This window comes from Heterodontus francisci, chromosome 3, assembly GCF_036365525.1.
Source record: "Heterodontus francisci isolate sHetFra1 chromosome 3, sHetFra1.hap1, whole genome shotgun sequence".
NCBI lineage: Eukaryota > Metazoa > Chordata > Chondrichthyes > Heterodontiformes > Heterodontidae > Heterodontus > Heterodontus francisci.
In genome coordinates, this window is record NC_090373.1 from 204,518,001 (window position 1) to 204,537,078 (window position 19,078).

Genomic DNA, 19,078 nt, shown 5'->3' on the forward strand with positions numbered 1-19,078 from the left:
ACCGCTCCAGGTGGCACTGCCGCTACTACTATGCTTTTGGCTGACTGGTTGGTCGGCAGCTCTTAGAGGTGGGATTTCCATCGTCGGGATCCCTGCCATCTCAACTAAATTCAGCCCAATGGAACTAATTAATCACTACAAGTCAAAATTTTGCAGCATTTTTTACCTGTCTACCTTTACTATAAAATGAAAACACTTCTTTTACCTCTATAATATGCATCACAATATACATGCTGCTCACCACACCACCCCAAGCTCCACCCCTGCCCCACCCAAGAGCCACGTAATCTCCTAGGAGAGACAAACACCAGATAAAAATCAGGTCAATTAGGGAGAAAAGATCTGAAAAATGTCTGATCTTCTTAGGCGATCAAAACTAGCCCAGGAGACTGTTCTGGCCTGATTAATGTAACAAAATCTTGAATAAGGTGATCTGTGACCCAGCCAGAAACAAGCCCAGCCTCACTTGAAGGACTTCAGAGAATCAGCCTTCACCACATGAGCCAGCAATCTGTTCCAAAGGTCCACTATTCTCTGGGAAAAGCACTATCTCCTAATATCTAACCTGGTTCTGCATTTACATGACTTGCAAGAGTGACACCTAGTTCTCCTAACCTACTCAGTTAAAACAATTCATCTACACAAATACAGGCTAGTTCCTTCATCATCTTATGAATCTCAATAATATCACCCCTAAGTCTACACTTCTCAGATAGAGACCCAACTTGTTCAGCCTATTGGGTAACTAAGATTCTTCAAACTGGGAAGTAATCTTATGGCACTCCTCTGAAGCTTTTCCATAGGCTCAATATCATTGATTAAATTACTGTTCAAATGTCTAAATACAAAGGAATACAAACTAAGTTAACGCAATCTGTCCTCATAACAATCCTCTCAACCACGGCATAAGTCCGGTCTATCAATAGATATACAATGACGATTAAGACTTTACAAATATTACTTTAACTTAACATACGAGTAATCATTGGGGGTAAGTTGGACGTTAATAAAAAAAAAATTAGTGGAGGTGTAAAACAGACTGCCAATTCCCTATTACCTATTTTTCTCACTGTGACAAAAGTTAAAATGACCTTATATTTTGGTGATAAAAACAAAGGTGATATGATTGCCAGTTCATCTGTCATTCATCTGTTTGCACTATCTGAAACTAATAAATAACTATAAGGTAAGGCAAAACTTTTACAGTATATATGTATACTTTATTTACCTTTACTATATAATGATTTTTTTACCTGCACAATTTAGTACTTACCTTTTTAATTTTAGGTGTTATCAATGCCACAAACTCAGAAGGAATTCCTTGGCACACGGTCTCAAATACATGGAGAACAGACTGATTATAGGAATAAAAAAGAAGAAAGGTTTTAATTTTTTTCTGTTTATTCATGGACATGGGCATCGCCGACAAGGCCAGCATTTATTGCCCATTCCTAATTGCTCTTCAGAAGGTGGTGGTGAGCCATTTTCTTGAACCACTGTTTAGGCTAAAGTTTTTACTCGCAGTTTTTTGATACAAATGACTTGCTGGGCCATGTTAGAAGGCAATTAAGAATCAACTACATTGCTGGGGGTCTGGATTCACATATACATCACACCAGGCAAGGACAGCAGGTTTCTTTCCCTAACTGGCATTGGTGAATCAGTTGGGTTTTGAATCTGTTTGGGTTTCATGCTCACCTTTACTAACACCAGCTCTTTATTCTAAATTTATTTAATTAACTGTATTTAAATTCCCCAAATGTATGGTGGGATTTGAACTCAAATCTCTGCATTATTAATCCAGGCTGCTGATTTACCAGTGCAGTAACATAACCATTATGCTACCATACCTGCGAAATATGAAAGTTAGTTCTGTTTCTAGTAATGAACTCTAATTTGATTTCATTGAACAATAATGGAGAAACTGACACTTGGCTATTAAATCTGTTGCGAATGGGAGATTTCGCTATTTTCTCTCCAATTTAGCCCATTCTCTTCATTTAGGAAATTGAGATGCAGCAAAGAATAGGGGTAAGTTTGGAGACAGAGGCCTAGAAAATGGGCCATGTTGTGCCTGTTTTTCAGGCTCTAAGCAGCCTACTGTGCTCCAACTGACAGCCGGATGTGCACAACCCCATCATACTGGATAAGGATGTAATGATTGCCTCAGAAGTGCATGCCAGCAGCATACTAAGGGCTGGATTTTACCAGTCCCACCGATGTGGTCTCTGTGATGGGATGCTGGAAGATGGTATCGGCAGAGGCCCACTACGGAAATGGACGCTGGGAGGGACCGATCCTCCTGTTGGCAGCAAGGCTCTATGGCACAACCACCCCTGTTACCCCTCCCCCTGCTGCTTGGAGACAGGACCTCAATTTCAATATTTAAATCAATAAAATGAATTAATTTAAATATACTTACCATCAATCCTCCAGGCCTGTCGCTATTTTCAGTGCTGGGGAAAGCAGGCGTGAAACTGGTGGGAAGGGCGGGGAGTTAAGATTTTCAGTGTGGGGTGGGGGGGAACAGGGTCAAATAAATGTAATGAGTCGAGGGGATGGTGGGAAGGGGTGAACCTTCAACTTTGTGCAGTCTGCAAGGGAAATGGTCAGATTTAAAAGGTAAGCGTTTTGGGGAGAAAGGACAAAGAGTTAATGTAATTTTTATTGGGGGTGGGAAAGGGGCATTACATTTTTTTTTGATAAATCTTGGGGGAGGTTTATCTTTAAAAATTTCAATTTGCCGGCAGGGCAGGCTGCCCTTTAAAAATGTCGCCAGTGCCTGCGTACAGGCAGCTGACACCATTGTTGGTGTCGGGCAGCTCACCCGCTCCACATGATTGGGGGGAGGGGGGATGACAGGCAAACTTGGCTATTTAAATAAAGCGCTGTGTGGGAGATCGTGGCGGCTCTGTGGCGTGTGGCCCGCAGGTGGCGGCTGCTTAAAATCCAGCCCTAAGTGGGTGTTAATATGCGCAGATGCGGGTCTTAATTTTTTTTGGAGGACCGTTTTACATTTTACATTGCCAGAGCACCTCATTCACCATGTACAGACATCAGTCAGCACACATTACACTAACCATCATGCATGAGGGGACCCTTCTCTCATGCTATTTATAGACATTAAGCAGTACTTCTAGGTTAGTTAAAAGCAAAATACTGCGGATGCTGGAAATCTGAAATAAAAACAAGAAATGCTGGAACCACTCAGCAGGTCTGGTAACATCTGTGGAAAGAGAAGCAGAGTTAACGTTTCAGGTCAGTGACCCTTCATCGGAACCGATGAAGGGTCACTGACCCGAAACGTTAACTCTGCTTCACTTTCCACAGATGCTGCCAGACCTGCTGAGTGGTTCCAGCATTTCTTGTTTTTACTTCTAGGTTAGTTGTTGGTTAATGATTTCTGGCTATTGTTTGGCTGCTAGGCGTTACCTTACTGTGTTCCAACACTCTTAAAAGTTCACTTTGTCGGCACAGGGAGAGGATTTGATGCTTTTGCATAGTTGGTGATTTTTGCCTCACAAATAGTCTGATTCTAAACATGGGCGATCTAGTAGGGCTGCCTTAAGGAATATAAGATTGGGAAAAGCAAAGAAAACATCACAGAGCAGAAGAAGCTGCCAGAAGAGGGAGGAGGAGGAGGGCATTGAAGAGGGACCACATCCACAGAGGGTCATCAGGTACCACTTCTCTTAGGTCAACCTGATTCGCCAAGGAGGCTGTCACTGTGTTATGACACCTGCTGAAGCCACAACTACAACCTCAAACCAGGGCAAGGACAACATGCCTGTGGATATCAAGGTTACTACTGCACACAACTTTTACACCACGGATTAATTTCAGGATGCAATAGGTGGCATCTTAAACATATCAGAATTTGCAGAGCACTGATGTATCAGGAAGGTCACCAATGCTCTCTACACCAAGAGAAACATACATCTCCTTCCTTATTGACAGAGCAAAGCAGGACGAGAGTATAAGGTTTCTTCCACATGGCAGGATTACAAATGATGCGAGGTGCCATTGACTGAATGCCCATTGCCTTGCTTTCTCGCAATAACTGGCTTGACAGGAGGTCAAATGGATCAAGAGTCAGTAGGGGAATATTTAGGGAACAGTGATCATAGTATTGTACGGTTTAGATTAGTTATAGAAAAGGACAAGGAGCAAATATACTTAATTGGGCAAGGGTGAATTTCAATTGCGAACGGATCTGGACCGGATAAACTGGAGTCAAAGATTTGCAGACAAAACTGTGATCCAACAATGAGCTGCCTTTAAAGAGGGAATGGTTCAAGGGTACAGCTGAGATACATTCCGACGAGAGAGAAAGCAGGTCAACCAAAACTACAGCTCCTTGGCTGAAGAAAGAGGAAGAAAGTAAGATGAAGCACAAAAAGCACAAAACACAAAACAGAAAATGCTGGAAATACTCAGCAGGTCAGGCAGCCCATCTATGGAATTAACGTTTCAGGTCCATGTGAGCTTTCATCAGAACTGGCAAAAAATTTGAAATGGAATAGGTTTTGAGCAAGTGAAAGGGGGGAGTGGGGAAGCAGAACAAAAGGGAATGTATGTGATGCGTGGAGGGCAGGACAAAGTAAAAGACAAAGTCAAGGGAGTCCTAATGAGACAAGTAAAGAAACATTAGATTTACCAGAATGGTTCCAGATTTGGGGGATTTTAGTTACAAGGTTTGGATGGAAAAGCTGGGTTGTTCTCCCTGGAGCAAAAGAGATTGATTTGATATTTGAAGATAATTTGATAGAAGTGTGCAAGATTATGACAGGCTTAGATAAGTTAGACAAGGAAAAATTGTTCTCATTAACTGATGGTACAAGGACTAGGGGAGACAGATTGAAGGCTTTGGGCAAGAGATGCAGGGGGAATCTAAGGAAGAACATTTTAACGCAGCAAGTGGTAATGACCTGGAAGTCACAGTCCACAAGGGTGGTGGAAATTTTTTTTATTCTTTCATGAGATGTAGGCATTGTTCGCTAGGCCAGCATTAATTGCCCTTCCCTAATTGTCCTGGAGAAGGTGGTAGTGAGCCGCCTTCTTATGAACATAGGAGCAGGAGCAGGCCATTCAGCCCATCGAGCCTGCCCTGCCATTCAATACGATCATGGCTGATCATCCACTTCAATGCCTTTTTCCCACACCATCCCCACATCCCTTTAAGTCATTGGTATTTAGAAATCTGTCAATCTCTACTTTAAACATACGCAATGACTGAGCTTCCACAGCCCTCTGGGGTAGAGAATTCCAAAGATTCACAACCATCTGAGTAAAGAAATGTTTCCTCATCTCTGTCCGAAGTTGCTTCCCCCTTATTTTGTAATTGTGTCCCCTGGTTCTAGACTTCCCAACCAGGAGAAACAACTTACTTGCATCTACCCTGTCTATCCTTTTAATTATTCTGTAGGTTCCAAAGGGAGAGACAGGGTAGAACCGCTGCAGTCCGTCTGGTGCAGATACAGCCACAGTGCTGTTAGGAAGGGAGTTCTAGGATTTTGACCCAGCAACAGTGAAGGAGAGGCGATATAGTTCCAAGTCAGGATGTTGTGTGACTTGGAGGGGAATGAGCAGCGAATGTTGTCCCCACACATCTGCTGCCCTTGTCCTTCTAGTGGTAGAGGTCGCAGGTTTGGAAGGTGTTGAAGGAGCCTCGGCGAGTTGTTGCAGTGTATCTTGTAGATGGTACACACTGCTGCCACTGTGCGTAGGTGGTGGAGGAACTAAATGTTGAAGGTGTTGGATGGGGTACCAATCAAGTGGGATGCTTTGTCCTGGATGCTGTCGAGCTTCTTAAGTGTTATAGGAGCTGCACTCATCCAGGCAAGTGGAGAGCATTCCATCGCACTCCTGACAGAGATGATGGACAGGCTTTGGGGAGTAAGGGGGTGAGTTATTTGCTGCAGAATTCCCAGCCTCGAACATGCTCTTGTAGCCACAGTACTTATATGGCTGATCCAGATCAATTTCTGGTCAATGGTAACCCCCCAAGGATGTTAATGGTCAGGGATTCAGTGATGGTAATGGGAGATGGTTGGATTCTCTTTTGTTGGAGATGGTCATTGCCTGGCACTTGTGTAGCGCGTAAGATAACTTGCCACTTATCAGCACAAGCCTGAATGTTCTCTAGGTCTTGTTGAACATGGACACAGACTGCTTCAGTATCTGAGGGGTCGCAAATGGTATTGAACATTGTGCAATCATCAGCGAACATTCCACTTCTGACCTTATGATGGAGGGAATGTCATCACATAATCACAGAATCCTTACAGTGCAGAAGGAGGACATTCGGCCCATCGTGTCCACACTGACTCTCTCTGAAAGAGCAATTCCCTCAGTTCCATTCCCCTGCCTTCTCCCCATAACCCTGCACATTCTTCCTTTTCAAATAACTGTCTAATACCCTTCTGAATGCTTCAATTGAACCAGCCTCCACCGCACTCTCAGGCAGAGTATTCCAGATCTTAACCACTCGCTGCGTGAAAAAGTTTTTCCTCATGCCACTTTTGCTTCTCGTACCAAATACTTTAACTCTGTGCCACTCGTTCTCGATCCTTTCAAGAGTGGGAAAAGTTTGTTTCTATCTATTCTGTCCAGACCCCTCATAATTTTGAATACCTTTTTTTTTATATTCATTTATGGGATGTGGGCGATGCTGGCCAGGCCAGCATTTATTGCCCATCCCTAATTGCCCTTGAGAAGGTGGTGGTGAGCTGCCTTTTTGAACCGCTGCAGTCCATTTGGGGTAGGTATACCTACAGTGCTGTTAGGAAGGGAGTTCCAGGATTTTGACCCAGTGACAATGAAGGAACGCTGATATAGTTCCAAGTCAGGATGGTGTGTGACTTGGAGGGGAACTTGCAGGTGGTGGTGTTGCCATGTATTTGCTGCCCTTGTCCTTCTAGTTGGTAGAGGTCGCGGGTTTGGAAGGTGCTGTCTAAGGAGCCTTGGTGCATTGCTGCAGTGCATCTTGCAGATGGTACACACTGCTGCCACTGTGCGTCGGTGGTGGAGGGAGTGAATGTTTGTAGATGGGGTGCCAATCAAGCGGGCTGCTTTGTCCTGGATGGTGTCGAGCTTCTTGAGTGTTGTTGGAGCTGCACCCATCCAGGCAAGTGGAGAGTATTCCATCACACTCCTGATTTGTGCCTTGTAGATGGAGGACAGGCTTTGGGGAGTCAGGAGGTGAGTTACTCACCTCAGGATTCCTAGCCTCTGACCTGCTCTTGTAGCCACGGTATTTATATGGCTACTCCAGTTCAGTTTCTGCTCAATGGTAGCCCCTAGGATGTTGATAGTGATGTTGATGGTAATGCTGTTGAATGTCAAGGGGAGATGGTAAGATTCTGTCTTGTTGGAGATGGTCATTGCCTGGCACTTGTGTGGTGCGAATGTTACTTGCCACTTATCAGCCCAAGCCTGGATATTGTCCAGGTCTTGGTGCATTTCTACACGGACTGCTTCAGTATCTTAGGAGTCACGAATGGTGCTGAACATTGTGCAATCATCCGCGAACATCCCCACTTCTGACCTTATGATTGAAGGCAGGTCATTGATGAAGCAGCTGAAGATGGTTGGGCCCAGGACATTACCCTGAGGAACTCCTGCAGTGATGTCCTGGAGCTCAGATGATAGATCTCCAACAACCACAACCATCTTCCTCTGCGCGAAGTATGACTCCAGCCAACGGATGGTTTTCCCCCCGATTCCCATTGACCTCAATTTTGCTAGGGCTCCTTGATGCCATACTCGGTCAAATGCTGCCTTGATGTCAAGGGTATTCACTCTCACCTCACCTCTTGAGTTCAGCTCTTTTGTCCATGTTTGAATGAACGCTGTAATGAGGTCAGGAGCTGAGTGGCCCTGGCAGAACCCAAACTGAGCGTCACTGAGCAGGTTATTGCTAAGCAAGTGCTGCTTGATGGCACTATTGATGACACTTTACTGATGATTGAGAGTACGCTGATGGGGCGGGAATTGGCCGGGTTGGATTTGTCCTGCTTTTTGTGTACAGGACATACCTGGGCAATTTTCCACATTACAGGGTAGATGTCAGTGTTGTAGCTGCACTGGAACAGCTTGGCTAGGGGCGCGGCAAGTTCTGGAGCACAGGTCTTCAGTCCTCTTGCCGGAATATTGTCAGGGCCCATAGCTTTTGCAGTGTCCAGTGCCTTCAGTCGTTTCTTGATATCACGCAGAGTGAATTGAATTGGCTGAAGTCTGGCATCTGTGATGCTGGGGACTTCAGGAGGAGGCCGAGACGGATCATCAACTCGGCACTTTTGGCTGAAGATTGTTGCAAATGCTTCAGCCTTTTCTTTCGCACTGATGTGCTGGGCTCCCCCATCATTGAGGATGGGGATATTTGTGGAGTCACCTCCTCCAGTTAGTTGTTTAATTGTCCACCACCATTCACAGCTGGACGTGGCAGGCCTGCAGAGCTTAGATCTGATCCGTTGGTTATGGGATCGCTTAGCTCTGTCTGTCGCATGCTGCTTACGGAGTTTGGCACGCAGATAGTCCTGTGTTGTAGCTTCACCAGGTTGACACCTCATTTTGAGGTATGCCTGGTGCTGCTCCTGGCATGCCCTCCTACACTCGTCAGTGAACCAGGGTTGGTCTCCTGGCTTGATGGTAATGGTAGGATGGGGGATATGCCGGGCCATGAGGTTACAGATTGTGGTTGAGTACAATTCTGCTGCTGCTGATGGCCCACAGCTCCTCATGATGCCCAGTTTTGCATTGCTAGATCTGTTCGAAATCTATCCCATTTAGCACGGTGATAGTGCCACACAACACGATGGACGGTATGCTCAATGTGAAGGCGGGATTTCGTCTCCACAAGTACTGTGCGGTCACTCCTGCCAATACTGTCCTGGACAGAAGCATCTGCAGCAGGCAGATTGGTGAGGACGAGGTCAAGTACGTTTTTCCCTCGTGTTGGTTCCCCCACCACCTGCTGCAGACCCAGTCTAGCAACTATGTCAAATCATCTCTCAGCCTTCTCTTTTCCAAGGAAAACGTCGTAATTTCTCCAATCTATCTTCATAACTGAAATTCCTCATCCCTGGAACCATTCCCATGAATCTTTTCCATACTCTCCACAATGCGCTCATATCTTTCCTCAAGTGCCGTGCCCAGAACTGGACGCAATACTCCAGCTGAGGACGAACTTGTATCTTATACAAGTTCTACATAACTTCCTTGCTCTTGTACTCTATGCCCCTATTAATAAAGCCCAAGACACTTGTATGCTTTATTAACTGTTCTCTCAACCTGTCCTGCCATCTTCAATGACTTATGCACAGATACACCCAGGTCCCTCTGCTCCTGCAACCCCTTCAAAATTGTACTGTTTATTTTAGATTGTCTCTCCATGTTCTTCCTACTAAAATGAATCACTTCACAGTTCTCTGCAGTTAACTTGTCTGCCCATTCCACCAACCTCTCTATGTCCTTTTGAAGTTCTTCACTATCCTCCTCACAGTTCATAATGCTTCCAAGTTTCGTATCACCTGCAAACTTTGAAATTGTGCCCTGTACACCAAGGTCTAGGTCATTAATATTTATCAGGAAAAGTCCCAACACTGATCTCTGGGGAACTCCACTAGAAACCTTCCTCCAGCCAGAAAAAACTTTCATTAACCATTACTCTTTGTTCCTGTCACTCAGCCAATTTTGTATCCATGCTGCTACTGTCCCTTTTATTCCATGAACTACAAGTTTTCTCACAAGTCTGTTGTGCGGCACTGCATCAAACGCCTTTCGAAAGTCCATGTACACCACATCAACAGAATTGCCCTCATCAACCCTCTCTGTTACCTCCTCAAAAAAGACCAGCAAGTTAGTTAAATATGATTTGCCTTAAGAAATCCATGCTGCCTTTCCTTAATTATCTCGCATTTGTCCATATGACTATTGATTTTGTCCCGAATTACTTTTTCGAGACGTTTTCCCACCAACGAACTTAAACTGACTGGCCTGTAGTTGCTGGGCTTATCTTTACACCCTTTTTTGAACAAGGGTGTAACGTTTGTAGTTCTCCAGTCCTCGAGCACCAGTGTAGAGTTTTCCCCTTGATTCCCATTGACTCCAGTTTTGCTAGGAATGGAGGCAATCAATGATTTCAAAATGAACTTGGATGGGCACTTTGAAGGAAATAAACATGCAAGACTCCAGAGACTGAGCAGGGAAGTGGGACTGACTGGATTGCACTGCAGAGAGCTAGAATGGAATTGTTAGGCCGAATAGCCTCCTTCTGTGCTGTAAATGACTCTATGACTCTCTATGACTCAATGGCCAACATTTCATCTGGGAAATGGCGGGGGTGGGGGGCGGGGTTTCAGCCACCATCTAAATCGCCGACAAAAGCCCCGTGTCAACACCTCTGGTGAAGGCTCAACGCATTCTGTTCCAATTGGGCATTTAAGTGGACAGTGGCAGGCCTTCCTGGTGATTAAGGACCCCGGTGACGGATCTGCCACCTACTGAGAACTGCAGGCCAATCAGGGTCCAGCAGCTCTTCCACTGAGCAGGGCCACTGTGGAGGTGGTTGCTGCTGCCAGTTCTGGACTCAACAGAGCTCACTGGATGCGCAGGTGGGTCAGGGCAGGAGGGCATTTGTGGGGTGGGAGTCGCAAAGCAGGGGGTTTGTAGGGGTGTTGGCAACAAGGGCTGTGGGGTGGCACTCAGTGGGACCCCCCTTCCCAATGCCAGATCCTTTGATCAGGCCTCTTAACAAGGGAGCCACCCCTACAGAGCCAGCAAGCAACCTGCACAAATTTGTTTGGTGTGCTCCTTGTGTGGTAACATGTCTGCCCGCTGCTGATTCACTACTGGTGGCGGCGAGCTGAAGCCCTTAATTGAGCAATAATTGCTGACTTAAGGGCCTCAATTAGCGGCAGGGCCGGGAAGGCCATCCATTGGCCTTCCAGCCCCTGACTTAATTTCGGTGGAACCGGAAAGGTGGCAGGTTCCACCCTCCTGCCACTGTCCCACCCGATTATATGCAATCGCCATCTCCAAAGTCGTTGTGAGAGAGAACATAAAATTCCCCCCTCTGTGTCAGGATGAAGTGTGAATAACAGGATAGCAGGATGGGTGTAGAAACAAAACGGCAAAGAAAAACAAAGAAAATGTTGGAGACAGAGGTTACGGTCTAAAATTAGTGAACTCAATGTTGAGTCTGGATTTAGTCTCCCCAATGTAGAGGAGATAGCGCTTCCTTTTTCCTCAACCAGGGTTACTTTGTCTTTTATGACAGCTATTACCCTTTGCCTTTTATTCCATATCTTTGTCAGGATCATCCTCTGCCATTTCCACCACTTCTAGCGTGATGCCACCACCAAACACATCTTTCCATTCCAAAGGGACCGTTCCCTCTGTGACACACTGGCCCACTCCTCAGTCACTTCCAACACCTCCCACATTTCCTATGGCACCTTTCCATGCAAGTGCAGATGATGCAACACCTGCCCTTTATCTCCTCCCTTCGCAATATCCAGGGTCCAAAAGACTCCTTCCAAGTGAAATAGCCATCTACTTGTACTTCTTTCAAATTAGTATTCTGTATCGCTGCTCACAATGTGGTCTCCTCTACACTGGGGAGACTAAACACAGACTGGCTGACTGTTTGTGGAACCCCACCATTCAGCCTATGACCTTGAGCTTCCTGTCACTTCTCATTTCTATTCTCCACTGTGCTCCCACTCTGACCTTTCTGTCCTTGGCCTGCTACAGTGTTCCAATGAAGCTCAATGCAAGCTTGAGAAAACAGCACCTCATCTTAGATTGGGCACTTCACAGACTTCTGGACTCAACATTAAGTTCATAAAAGCAAAATACTGCGGATGCTGGAAATCTGAAATAAAAACAAGAAATGCTGGAACCACTCAGCAGGCCTGGCAGCATCTGTGGAAAGAGAAGCAGAGTTAACGTTTCGAGTCAGTGACCCTTCTTCGGAACTTGCAAATATGAGAAATGTCAAAGGTTATAAGCAAGTGAGCCGGGGGTGGGGCAAGAGATAACAAAGGAGATGGTGTAGATTGGACAAGGCCACATAGCTGACCAAGAGGTCATGGAGCAAAGGTTGACATTTCTAATATTTGCTAGTTCCGAAGAAGGGTCACTGACCCGAAACGTTAACTCTGCTTCTCTTTCCACAGATGCTGCCAGACCCGCTGAGTGGTTCCAGCATTTCTTGTTTTTATTTCAACATTAAGTTCAAAAATTTTAGTTTTCATTTTTTTTTTGCTGGTTCAATTCCCCTCTCCCCAACCCTCACACCTCGTTTCTTTCTTAATCCCTTTAATTTGGGTTTGGGCGGCTGCTCTTCGATCATTCACACCTCATCCAGACACATCTTTTGTTTCTTTACTTGTCCTGTTATGACTCCCCTTGGCTTTGTACCATGAAACCTTTTGTCATTTAATCTGTCATAGAGTCATAGAGTTATACAGCACAAAAACAGGCCCTTCGGCCCATTGTGTCTGTGCCGACCATCAAGCACCTATCTATTTTTGCACAATGTTCAGCACCATTCGTGACTCCTCAGATACTGAAGCAGTCCGTGTAGAAATGCAGCAAGACCTGGACAATATCCAGGCTTGGGCTGATAAGTGGCAAGTAACATTCGCGCCACACAAGTGCCAGGCAATGACCATCTCCAACAAGAGATAATCTAACCATCTCCCCCTTGACATTCAACAGCATTACCATTGCTGAATCCCCCACTATCAACATCCTAGGGGTTACCATTGACCAGAAACTGAACTGGAGTAGCCATATAAATACTGTGGCTACAAGAGCAGGTCAGAGGCTAGGAATCCTGAGGCGAGTAACTCACCTCCTGACTCCCGCAAGCCTGTCCACCATCTACAAGGCACAAGTCAGGAGTGTGATGGAATACTCTCCACTTGCCTGGATGGGTACAGCTCCAACAACACTCAAGAAGCTCGACACCATCCAGGACAAAGCAGCCCACTTGATTGGCACCCCATCTACAAACATTCACTCCCTCCACCACCGACGCACAGTGGCAGCAGTGTGTACCCGCTACAAGATGCACTGCAGCAATGCACCAAGGCTCCTTAGACAGCACCTTCCAAACCCGCGACCTCTACCAACTAGAAGGACAAGGGCAGCAAATACATGGCAACACCACCACCTGCAAGTTCCCCTCCAAGTCACACACCATCCTGACTTGGAACTATATCGCCGTTCCTTCACTGTCACTGGGTCAAAATCCTGGAACTCCCTTCCTAACAGCACTGTGGGTATACCTACCCCAAATGGACTGCAGCAATTCAAGAAGGCAGCTCACCACCACCTTCTCAAGGGCAATTAAGGATGGGCAATAAATGCTGGCCTGGCCAGTGTCGCCCACATCCCATTAATGAATTTTTAAAAAATTCTATAATAAAAACAGAAATGCCAGAAATACTCAGCAGGTCTGGCAGCATCTGTGGAGAAAGAAGCAGAGTTAATGTTTCAGGTCAGTGACCCTTCATCAGAACTGACAAATATGATAAATGTAAAAGGTTTTAAGCAAGTAAAGCGGGGGTGGGGCAAGAGATAACAAAAGAACTGTGGATAGGACAAGGTCACAGAGAATAACTGACCAGAAGGTCTTGGAACAAAGGCAAATGGTATGTTAATGGTGTGGTGAAAGACGAAGTATTAGTGCAGAGAGGGTGTTATTTTACTGTAAAATGAACAGCCCTGGCACCAAGCACAAACATTAAAAACAGTGGGTCGGCACAGTAGAAACAAATTAAAATAAAATAACTAATAATAAAAAGGGGGGCCCATCATGCTCCGAAATTATTGAATTCAATGTTCAGTCCGGCAGGCTGCAGCGTGCCTAATTGGTAAATGAGGTGCTGTTTCTCGAGCTTGCATTGATGTTCACTGGAACACTGCAGCAATCCCAGGACAGAGATGTGAGCATGAGAGCAGGGGGTTGGTGTTGAAATGTTGAGCAACCGGAAGCTCGTGGTCATGCTTACGGACTGAGCAGAGGTGTTCTGCAAAGTGGTCACTCAATCTGCGTTTGGTCTCCCCAGTGTAGAGGAGACCACATTGTGAGCAGCGAATACAATAGACTAAATTGAAAGAAGTACAAGTAAATCGCTGCTTCACCTGAAAGGACTGTTTGGGGCCTTTGATAGTGAGGAGAGAGGAGGTAAATGGGCAGGTATTACACCTCCTGCAATTGCAGGGGAAGGTGCCGTGGGAAGGGGGCGAGGTGGTGGGGGTAATGGAGGAGTGGACCAGGGAGTCACGGAGGGAATGATCCCTTCGGCATGCTGACAGGGGAAGGGAGAGGAAGGTGCATTTGGTAGTGGCATCACGCTGGATGTGGCGGAAATGGTGGAAGATGATTCTTTGGATGTGGAGGCTGGTGGGGTGAAAAGTGAGGACAAGGGGACCCCTGTCACATTTATGGGAGGGAGGGGAAGACGTGAGGATAGAGGTGCGGGAAATGGGCCGGACACGGTTAAGGGCCCTGTCAACCACAGTGGGGGGGAATCTTCGGTTGAGGAAAAAGGAAGACATATCAGAAGCACTGTCGTGGAAAGTCGCATCATCAGAGCAGATGCGTCAGAGATGGAGAAAACTGGAAGAACCTATCTATTCTAATCCCATTTTCCAGCACTTGGCCCATAGCCTTGTATGCTATGGTGTTTCAGGTGCTCTTCTTAAATGTCGTGAGGGTTCCTGCCTCCACCACCCCTTCAGGCAGTGCATTCCAGATTCCAACCTTGAGGAAAAACTTTTCCTCAAATCCCTCTAAACCTCCTGCCCCTTACCTTAAATCTATACCCCCTGGTTATTGACCCCTCCGCTAAGGGAAAAAGTTTCTTCCTATCTAACCTCATAATTTTGTATACCTCAATTGAGTCTCCCCTCAGTCTTCCCTGCTCTAAGGAAAACACCCTAGCCTATTCAGTCTCTCTTCATAGCTGAAATGCTCCAGGCAACATCCTGGTGAATCTCCTCTGTACCCTCTCCAGTGCAATCACATCCTTCCTAATTGTGTGGTGTCCAGAGCTGTACACAGTAATCCAGCTGTGGCCTAACTAGCATTTTATACAGCTCCACCGCATCACAGACCTTCCATTCAGCTCTTCTTCTTCCCTCATCCCTTTCACTTGCTCAAAACCTATTACATTTCCAAAATTTTGCCAAATCTAGCAAAAGGTCACACAGACCTGAAAAGTTACCTCTGTTTCTCTATCCAAAGTTGCTGCCTGATCTGCTAAGTATTTCCAGCATTTTCTGTTTTTGTTGCAGATTTTGCATATGACAGATGTCAGGTTGATAATACAAGGGAGAACCAGGCTGAAGGGAAAATTCAGAGGGGAAGTGGAAAAGGAAATAAGATGGACTAAAAAGAGAGGATAAGAACAGTCAGGCAGCTAACATAAAAATGAATCAAAATGTCATCTGTAGGCATATAAATAGTAAAAAGGTAGAAAGAGGAGGGCTGGGGGTGACAGGGACCAAAAAAGGAAACCGTCACATTGAGGCAGAGGGCATGGCTGAGGTACTGAATGAGTACTTTGCATCTGTCTTTACCAAGGAAGAAGGTACTATCAAATTCACTGTGAAGGAGGAGGTAGTTGAGACATTGGATAAGCTAAAAATTCATAAAGAGGAAGTATTAGAAAGCATGACTATACTTAAAGTTGATAAGTCACCAGGATCAGATGAGATGCATCCGAGGCTACTGAGCGAAGTAAGGATGGAAATTGCAAAGGCACTGGCCATAGTTTTCCAATCCTTCTTAGATACAGGGGTGACATCGGAGGACTAGAGAATTACAAATGTTACATCTGTGTTCAAAAAGGGGTGCAGGGATAAGCCCAGCAACAACAGGCCAATCACTTTGGGAAAGCTTTTTAGAAATGATAATATGGGACAAAATTAAGTCACTTTTACAAATATGAATTTGTTAAGCAAAACCAGCATGTATTTATTAAAGGCAAATCATGTTCAACTAACTTGCTTGAATTTTTTGATGAGCTAACAGAGAGGATTGATGAGGGTAATGAGGTTGACGTGGTGTACATGGACTTCCAAAAGGTGTTTGATCAAGTGCCACATAACAGACTTGTTAGCTAAGTCAAAGCCTATGGAATACAAGGGACATTGTCAGCATGGATAGGGAGTTGGGTGAGTGACAGGAAACAAAGAGTAGCGGCAAATTATTGTTTTTTTGCACTGGAGGAAGGTATATAGTGTGGTAGCCCAGGAGTCAATACAAGGATCACTGTTTCTCTTGATGTATATTAATGACTTAGATTTGGATGTGCAGGACACAATTTCAAAATTTGCTGATGACAGAAAAGTTGGAGGTATTGTGAACTGTAAGCAGGATAGTGATAGACTTCAAAAGGACATAGACAGGCGAGTGGAATGGGTAGGCATGTGGCAGATGAAATTTAATGCAGAGTAGTGCAAAATGAAACACAGAATCATAGAAAGTTTAAGGTACAGAAAGAGGCTACTTGGCCCATCATGTCTGTGCCGGCCGAAAAACAATTCACCCATTCTAATCCCACCATCCAGTATTTGGTCCATAGCCCTGCAGATTATGGCATATCCAGACACCTTTTGAATGACTTGATGGTTTCTGCCTCAACTACCCTTTCAGGCAGTGAGTTCCAGCCCCCACCACCCTCTGGATGAAAAGGTATTTCTTCACCTCCCCTCTATTTTTTCTACCAGTCACTTTAAATCTATGCCCCTAGTCACTGACCTCTCTTCAAAGGTAAATAGGCCCTTCACCTCCACTCTATCCAGGCCTTCACAATTTTGAACATTTCAATCAGATCTCCCTTCAGCCTTCTCTGTTCCAAGGTGAACAACCCCAGCGTATCCAACATTTCCTCAAAGCTGCATTTTTCCACTCCTGGCAACATCCTCGTAGATCTCCTTTGTAGTACCCTCTCTAGTGCAATTACAAGCTTTCTGTAATGAGGTGACCAGAACTGCACACAGTACTCAAGTTGTAGCCTAACCAATGAGTTATACAGTTCCAGCATAACCTACCTGCTGTTATATTCTATACCTCAGTTAATAAAGGAAAGGATTCCATATGCCTTCTTAACCACCTTATCAACCTGTCCTGCTGCCTTCAGGGATCTGTGGACATTCACTCCAAGGTCCCTCACTTCATCTACACTTCTCAGTATTTTCCCATTAATCGTGCATTCCTTTGTCTTGTTTGACCTCCCCAAATGCATCACCTCACACTTCTCTGGATTCCATGTGCCACTTTGCTACCCATCTGACCAGATCATCAATATCTTCCTGCAACTGACAGCTATCCTCATCGCTATCGACCACACAGCCAATTTTTGTGTCCTCTGCAAACTTCTTGATCATGCCCCTACATTTACGCCCAAATCGTTAATATATACCACAAAAAGCACTGCAGAACACCACTGGAAACAGCCTCCAGTCACAAAAAAAAACCCATCAACAATTACCCTTTGTTTCCTGCCACTGAGCCAATTTTGTATCCACCTTGCTGCATTTCCCTGGATCCCATGGGATTTGATTTTTTTAACCAGTCTGCCATGTGGGTCCTTGTCAAAGTCTTGCTAAAATCCATGTAGACCACACCAACTGCACTACCCTCATCCATCTTCCTTGTTACTTCTTCAAAAAATTCAATCGAATTGGTCAAACAAGATCTTCCCTCAACAAATTCATGCTGACTATCCTTGATTAACCTGTGCCTTTCTAAGTGACAATTTATCCTGTCTCTCAGAATAGATTCTAATAATTTGCCCAAGACTGAGGTTAGACTGACTGGCCTGTAATTATTCGGTCTATCCCTCGCTCCCTTTTTAAACAGAGGTACAACTTTAGCTGTTCTCCAATCCTCCGGCATCACACCTGTATCCACTGAGGACTGGAAAATTATGGTCAGACCTTCCACTATTTCCTCTCTTGATTCTTATAACAGCCTGGGGTAATTTCATCCGGCCCAGGTGATTTATCTACTTTCAAGGATGCTAATCCCACTAATACTTCCTCTCTCCCTATGTTTATCACATCCAATACTTCACACCCCTCTTCCTTAGCTACAATATCTGCATTGTCCCCCTCTTTTGTGAAGATAGATGTAAAATATTCATGAAGAACAATACCAACATCTTCCGCCCCTACACCTAGGTTACCTTTTTGGTCTTTTATGGGCCCTACTCTTTCCTTAGTTATACTCTTACTCTTAATGTATTGATAAAACATCTTTGGGTTCACCTTGATTTTGCTTGCCAATATTCTTTCATAACCTCTCTTTGCTATCCTAATTTCCTTTTTGATTTCACCCTTCCACTTGCTATACCCCTCTCGGCTTTCTGTAGTATTGAGTTCTTGGTGTCGGACATAAGCTTTCCTTTTCTATATTATCTTACACTGTAAGATCCTTGACATCTATGGGGCTCTAGATTTGGCCATCTCACCCTTTCTTTGTGGGAATATGTTTACTCTGAACCCCTTGAATCACCCCTTTAAATGCCTCCAACTGCTCTGACACTGATTTAACTTCAAGTTGCTGTTTCCAGTCCACTTTTGCAAATCACTCCTCAGTTTAGTAACATTGGCCTTGCCCCAATTACAAAGAACAAGAACAAAGAACATTACAGCACAGGAACAGGCCATTCGGCCCTCCAAGCCTGCGCCAATCTTGATGCCTGCCTAAACTGAAACCTTCCGGGGACCGTATCCCTCTATTCCCATCCTATTCATGTATTTGTCAAGATGCCTCTTAAACGTCGCTATCGTACCTGCTTCCACCACCTCCCCCGGCAGCAAGTTCCAGGCACTCACCACCCTCTGTGTAAAGAACTTGCCCCGCACATCCCCTCTAAACTTTGCCCCTCTCACCTTAAACCTATATCCCCTAGTAACTGACTCTTCCACCTTTGGAAAAAGCTTCTGACTATCCACTCTGTTCATGCCGCTCATAACTTCGTAAACCTCTATCATGTCGCTCCTCCACCTCCGTCGTTCCAGTGAAAACAATCCGAGTTTATCCAACCTCTCCTCA

At 45.2% G+C, this 19,078-nt stretch overlaps 1 protein-coding gene across 1 annotated transcript in view; it reads right to left on the reverse strand.

The window, feature by feature from the left end:
- Positions 1 to 19,078, reverse strand: part of LOC137367180 (dynein axonemal heavy chain 8-like) — a 2,531,605-nt gene that overhangs the window by 2,031,383 nt on the left and 481,144 nt on the right. Inside the window, exon 31 of the mRNA XM_068028616.1 lies at positions 1,274 to 1,354. Coding sequence (XP_067884717.1) covers positions 1,274 to 1,354 — 81 coding nt within the window. The remainder of the gene's footprint in view (positions 1 to 1,273; positions 1,355 to 19,078) is intronic.